General features: G+C 28.4%; 1 protein-coding gene across 1 annotated transcript in view; it reads left to right on the top strand.

Annotated features, from left to right (window-relative positions):
- The window catches only part of LOC129947053 (uncharacterized), a 108729-nt gene extending 104451 nt beyond the window's left edge, over positions 1–4278 (top strand). Inside the window, exon 6 of the mRNA XM_056057489.1 lies at positions 3735–4278. Coding sequence (XP_055913464.1) covers positions 3735–3874 — 140 coding nt within the window. The 3' untranslated portion in view covers positions 3875–4278. The remainder of the gene's footprint in view (positions 1–3734) is intronic.
- Positions 4279–6000: the final 1722 nt, after the last annotated feature.

The following is a 6000-nucleotide window of genomic DNA, read 5'->3' on the forward strand; positions in this document are numbered from 1 at the left end:
TTAAGTTCAATGACTAGGAGATAGCAGCATCATCGTTAGTATCCTCATAAAGTCTATTTTGTAGTCCATAAAATGTAAAGAAGTCATCTTAAACTTTCCACACAACATTTTTGTTGTCTGTGGGTACAAGAGCACATACATATGTACATATTTATGTATATAGAAGTATTAATCTTTAATGGATGTTAGTTGAAAAGTTTATATCCTTTAAAGACTATCAATGGAGTCTTTTGTCATTTTTATCGATTTATTAAAAATGAAACAAGAATAATCTAATACACTTTTATTAACTATATTAAACTCACATGGGAATTTATTGATGTAGATAAGAATTATACATTTATAAAGTTATTGATTCGCATAATTTAAAAATACTTAAAATACTATTAAACAATATTCATACATTTTATTTCGTTTTATTTTTTAATGTTAACATTTCTCGCTTTTCTGGATTTTATCGATTTCAATAATTTGTTTACATAAAAAGACTTTTGAAATTTAAGTATTGCAAATCAAAAATTATTTTTTTTATTGTTTTTTTAAACTCTAAAGCATAAAGTTACAACTGAAAATAAAATACAATAAATTTGTAATTTTTTAAGTAAACTTAATTAGCAGCTTTTTTTATAGAAAATACTACCAACAATAAGTACAACTATTTTTCGAATAATGAATTTAACATTAGGCGAATTTTGTAAATGAGTCTATTAGTGCAATATGGTTTCCTTTATTTACAAGCTATTTATAAAGAAGAACCTACAGCTAGAATATTTGTTTCTTAAATTTTATAACATGCTTAGCTGTGGGCCTGAACATTAGTTTTTAAAGAACAATAACCTAAAATGAGTTGTAGAGATTGGGAGGAAAAAAATATATGAAAGACAAAGGTGGAATGCACGATATTAGCTTAGCGAAGCGAAGCGTGTATAGAGATTTAGTGACATAGGGGTTTAAGAATTCTTTAGACGAATGTTTAATGAAACCAAGGGATGAGTTGGCTTTGTTGATAATATAATAAAAATGGGCTCCAAAATTTGTGTCGAAAATAATTCCTGTGTCGCAAATAGAACAGACATAATGAATGGTAACATCGAGCAGACTCTAAGTTCGGTAGGGAAGATGCGATCGCTTAATGTTATGAATTGACATTTAGCTACATTGAGTTCAAGAAATTTTTGTCGCGCCAAGTCTGAAATGAGTCAAGATAATTTTGGAGCAAGACAGAATCAGATGGAGTATAAATAACCTTTGCTAATTTCATGTCATCAGCGTAAACAGAGACAATTGAATTATCAATGACAATAATAACGCCATTGATAGTTAAGACAAATAATAAAGGACCAAGGTTGGACCTTTGAGGGACTTCTCAGATTGCATAAATGGGATCGGAGATTGAAAACCTAAAGGTTTGAAAGTTACGATCAGATCCATGAAATGAAAAAAAAGGTGAGGAATCAAGGGCTTTAAGTTTAAGATAAATAATTTGGTGACTGATCTATTCGAAGGCTTTACAGAAGTCTGTAGTGATAACGTCCACTTTATGCAATTTCTCCAATTCATTTAGAGTTTTGGACGAAAACTTAGTTTGGGATCTGCCTTTTAAGAAGTCATGTGGTTGGAAAGAAAAAGGAGGTCTACAATAAAAATATGTAAAGTCGGAGACAATGCTTTCAAAGATCCTAAATTAAATTGGAGAAAGCTTGGCTGTGGGCCTATTGTTCATAATATCATTTTGTTGCTCCTATTTTATGAACAGGAAAAATAAAGGAATCTTTTAAAAGCTTTGGGAAGATAGCTTGAAACTGGAAAGACGAAACAATACTGAGAGAGGTTTACATTTATAATGTTTTTATTTTATCTTGAGATTTGGGAAGGGGCATCATTTTTAGATTGAGTTGTTTTTCATAGTTCAATCAAAATTTTGGAAAAAAAATTGCACAAAGAGATGTGATCAATGTTAACGCCAGAAAAATAGGTGTTTATTTTCTTGTATTATATTTCTAATACTAATATTTTATTAATCATCTTTGTTAATGCTATTATTCCTCGTCTAATAAATCCTCAATCCCGATTTGACGAGTACTTATAAATGTTTTTTTAATTGTAATAGAAAGAGCGATAGATCGGTGGTATATGAATTGCAATAGTTTCATCTCTCTTTTTTATTTTGGACTGTTCAAGTTTGTTAAGTTTTAGAATAATAATGGATTTTATCTTCTTGACATTAACCTCTTAAAATGTGGTTCTAATTTCTTTAGAATAGTCATAAAAACGTACAAAATAATTAACTTTTTCAAAATGTAACCCCTCATGTTGAAGCAATTCAGCCTCAGAATTGGGAATGAAAATGATTCCATCATATGAAGTTTTTTTTTAAGCAGTTTTCAATTCCTGTTATTAAGAACTAAAGATTATGGGGGTAGGTTTCTATAAGATCAAGAGTTATAAGCATGTGTCGGTAGATTCCTTAGCTTTTTACAAATCTTACAGTTACAATTTTATAGCAGTGCATTTCTTACTCATGATTTACTCGTTCAAAAACGAATTTTTTAAATCAAAACTGGTTAATCTAAAAGTCGTTAGGTCAAATAATCTTGTAAAATAACTTAAATTTAAAAAATTAAAAAACACGCTTTGAGTATAAGAAGCTGCATAAAACAATTTTTATATTAAAACTAGCTTCGCAATGCGGGAACTCCCAAAACCAAATTTTGTTTTAAAGTTTCAAAATTAATTATGCGTCTCAAGCTTTCTGAAGTTAGTTTTAGATTTCTTACCTTTTATAAAGTAAGCAGCACCGTATTTAATTTTTGATCAAAATTAATCTTATACAAACACTTATTATGCTGTGAAAATATGCGCAACTCTGAGCATAGACATACATTTTTCTTATCATCACAAAATTGCATCCACATTAAAGAACCATTTAAAAATAATTTCAATTAACCACAAATACAAACGAGAATAGGAAAGATACAATTAATCTTCAATTACCCATGCTGCATTTTTTTTGGTATGCGTTTTTTTCTGGTATGAAGGGCCGTTTTTACACCGACTACAAAAACATTTCACACAGTTTATAACCTGGTATAGCTTATCCTCACCTTTGTATATGGTTTTCATATACAAAGTCCTAACGTAAGAAAGAACTCATCCCAAAAAATACAAAACACCGGGAAATAAACTTATTGAAGAAATGGTTTGTGTATTCGAATTATTCGTTTAAATACACAAACCATTTCTGTTGATATATTATTTTCCCAGTATTTCATATTTTTATTACAATAGAAAGTTAAGTTGTTCATCAAATTTTGAATTTATATTCAATCAAAATACAAATTTCATAGTATAAAGAAAATTCTGTTTCTTTTGAAACTGTTGGTGAGACTTGGAAAAGGAAGACTTACTAACAAAATAAAATTTATAAATGTGATATATTTATACGTACAAATATTTTTTTAATTGGGCCATTTTTATAAAAATGTAATCAACTAATTTTGTAAACTTTAAGTAAAGATAATAATAACAGAAAACAGCGTTTACTTTAATTTATTGTTCTATGAAAAACACCAATAGTAAGTTTTTAAGGACACCAACGGATAGTTATTAAAGCCAATTATTGCACTATACTCAATTTGTATATTTTTTAGTTTGTCGATTTCCAACAAGATGAAACTATTTTTAGTTGAAATTATTATTCTAATCATCACATTTATAATTTCTTTTTATTTCAGCATACACACCATATGTTCGACCTCGCCAAAATTCCGTCTTTGTGGGACCACAAGTTGTTATTCAAAAACCACCTAGAAAAACACGATCAGCTATGGATATACATTCAATGGTTCTAGACGAATCAGCAGAACACGTATAAAAATATGGACATTTGAAAAAATGTCCTTTTTTAAGAAAATAATTAAATAAACCGTCTAAAAGAAAACTAAAATTATATATTTATGTAAATTTAAAATAAAAACAAAATCAAAGCTTCTAACTCGAGTGGACCTAAAAACTAAAACAAAATAATGAGAATATTTAAAGCTTTAAAACTTACAAACAACTGGACCTTCAATTAAGTAACTTAAAAATAAATAAATAATAAAAAAATGAAACGAACAAAGATGAAACAATTTTGTATTATCTCCCGCATACCTTTTTACAAAATAAAAATCAAAAAACTCCTTCATACATATAAAAATGTACATTTAATATTTTTTTAAGCAAAAAGGACCAGAAGGATTTCGAGTGGTTATGAATCAAAGAGAAAGAAACAAAAACCATTATTAGATTATGACATATGTATATGTATTATTATAAAACAAATGTAGCAAGGATTTCCTTTTTGAAGTCCTTTTTTTGTATTGTATAAGCAAAATATGTATGCAAAAAAATGTATGCAAAACACATCTAGTGTTTTTTTTAAAGGACCTTGGAGTTTTGTTTAATCTTATAACTTATATTACTAATATTCATTCTTATTAAAAAGAAAGGTATTGTCTGAGATACATTTAACTGTAATAAAATGAACACAAGGGGAACAACAACACAAATTGCTTAAAATTGAAACCACACAGAGGAATTTTCTATACATTTATTTTAACCTTATCCTTATGTTGATCTAGACTTAAAGAGACATTTGTTTTTTATTATTTCTTTTATTTTTTTCTGTCAATTACCTCTATGTTCCTTTGAATGAATTGCTTTGAACCTTTAAGGACATGAGGTATCAATGTTCATGAATATTAAAAGGGTTTTTTTTTCTCTTCACAAATTTGGAATAAATAATTCTTTATGTCTGAAGGTATTTTGGGTGTTGGTGGAGTGAAAATAAGGAAAAACTATGTCCTTTTTTTCTTATTAAAATAGAAAAATATGAGCGAAACATATTAAGGAAAACCTCCACAAAATAGTCGCTTTTTTTCTTAGTCTTAAATAAAAATGATACCAGCATTTAGGTCTTTTGGATATTCTAATTAAAATTCCAGTTGGCGAAAGCAGTTGTGGATTTACTTTGGTATGAACTCATGGGCCAGATTCTATTTTTAGTTTTTTCAAAAACGAAAGAGATATAAGATTGTGTAACACGTACGATAGAAGAATCAAATCGTTCTTTTGCTTTTTTTTCTACAGAACTTCACAGCGTACGAGTTATTTTATTTCAATTGTGGATAATAAGTCAAATTTCTACATGTGCTCAAGTTTATTTAAATATTCAGCTAGATTTTCAAAAAATTAAATTTTAATTTGTCACTCAAACCTCTTAAATTACACTGGTCGGTAAGATTTTTTTCTAGCAATAAAATTACAATTTTCCAATGTGTTTTGATGGCCGACTTCAAAATGAGTTTGAGGTTTTTGAGCTATAACATTTTTAAATTAGAAAAAAAGAGCATCTAATTGTATGAAATAGAAACTCCTTTTGCAATGCAATCCGTGATGATTTTCCAAATCTATAATTGTTGTCTTAATATTCAGTTAAAATATTTATATTTTTTCATATAATATTCCAAACATTTTTATAAGTGGTTAGAATTCACCTGTTTTACAAAAATCGGAAAAAAACGCTACTCAATTTTCAACAAAAAAGATAAAACTTTTGAAAGTAAGTTTTGCTCTTGTAATTAATCTATCTAAAAAAAAGGTGATCTTAAAAACTGCAATAACTGGAATCACCATTCTGTTCGTATTTCCAAAGTTAATATCATTCTCGAGAGAATAAAATCAATCTAAGATCGAGTTTACACTCAAGAGGCATCAACCGGGATTTCGCAGTGGTCGATCATGTGTCAACCACATTAACACCTTGCGAATTATTCTTGAACAATCGTCGTACTCGTAGTACCAATCGCCGCTTTACATCAAGTTCGTCGATTTTGAAAAGGCTTTCGATCGCGTTAGTCGTGATGTTATTGGAGATTGCTTGCTGCTAGAGGCATTCCTGATAAAATTGTTACTATAATAAAGGAGTCTTACAACAACGCAAGGTGTTTCATTTTGCAC

This window comes from Eupeodes corollae, chromosome 2 (assembly GCF_945859685.1).
Source record: "Eupeodes corollae chromosome 2, idEupCoro1.1, whole genome shotgun sequence".
NCBI classification, from domain to species: domain Eukaryota; kingdom Metazoa; phylum Arthropoda; class Insecta; order Diptera; family Syrphidae; genus Eupeodes; species Eupeodes corollae.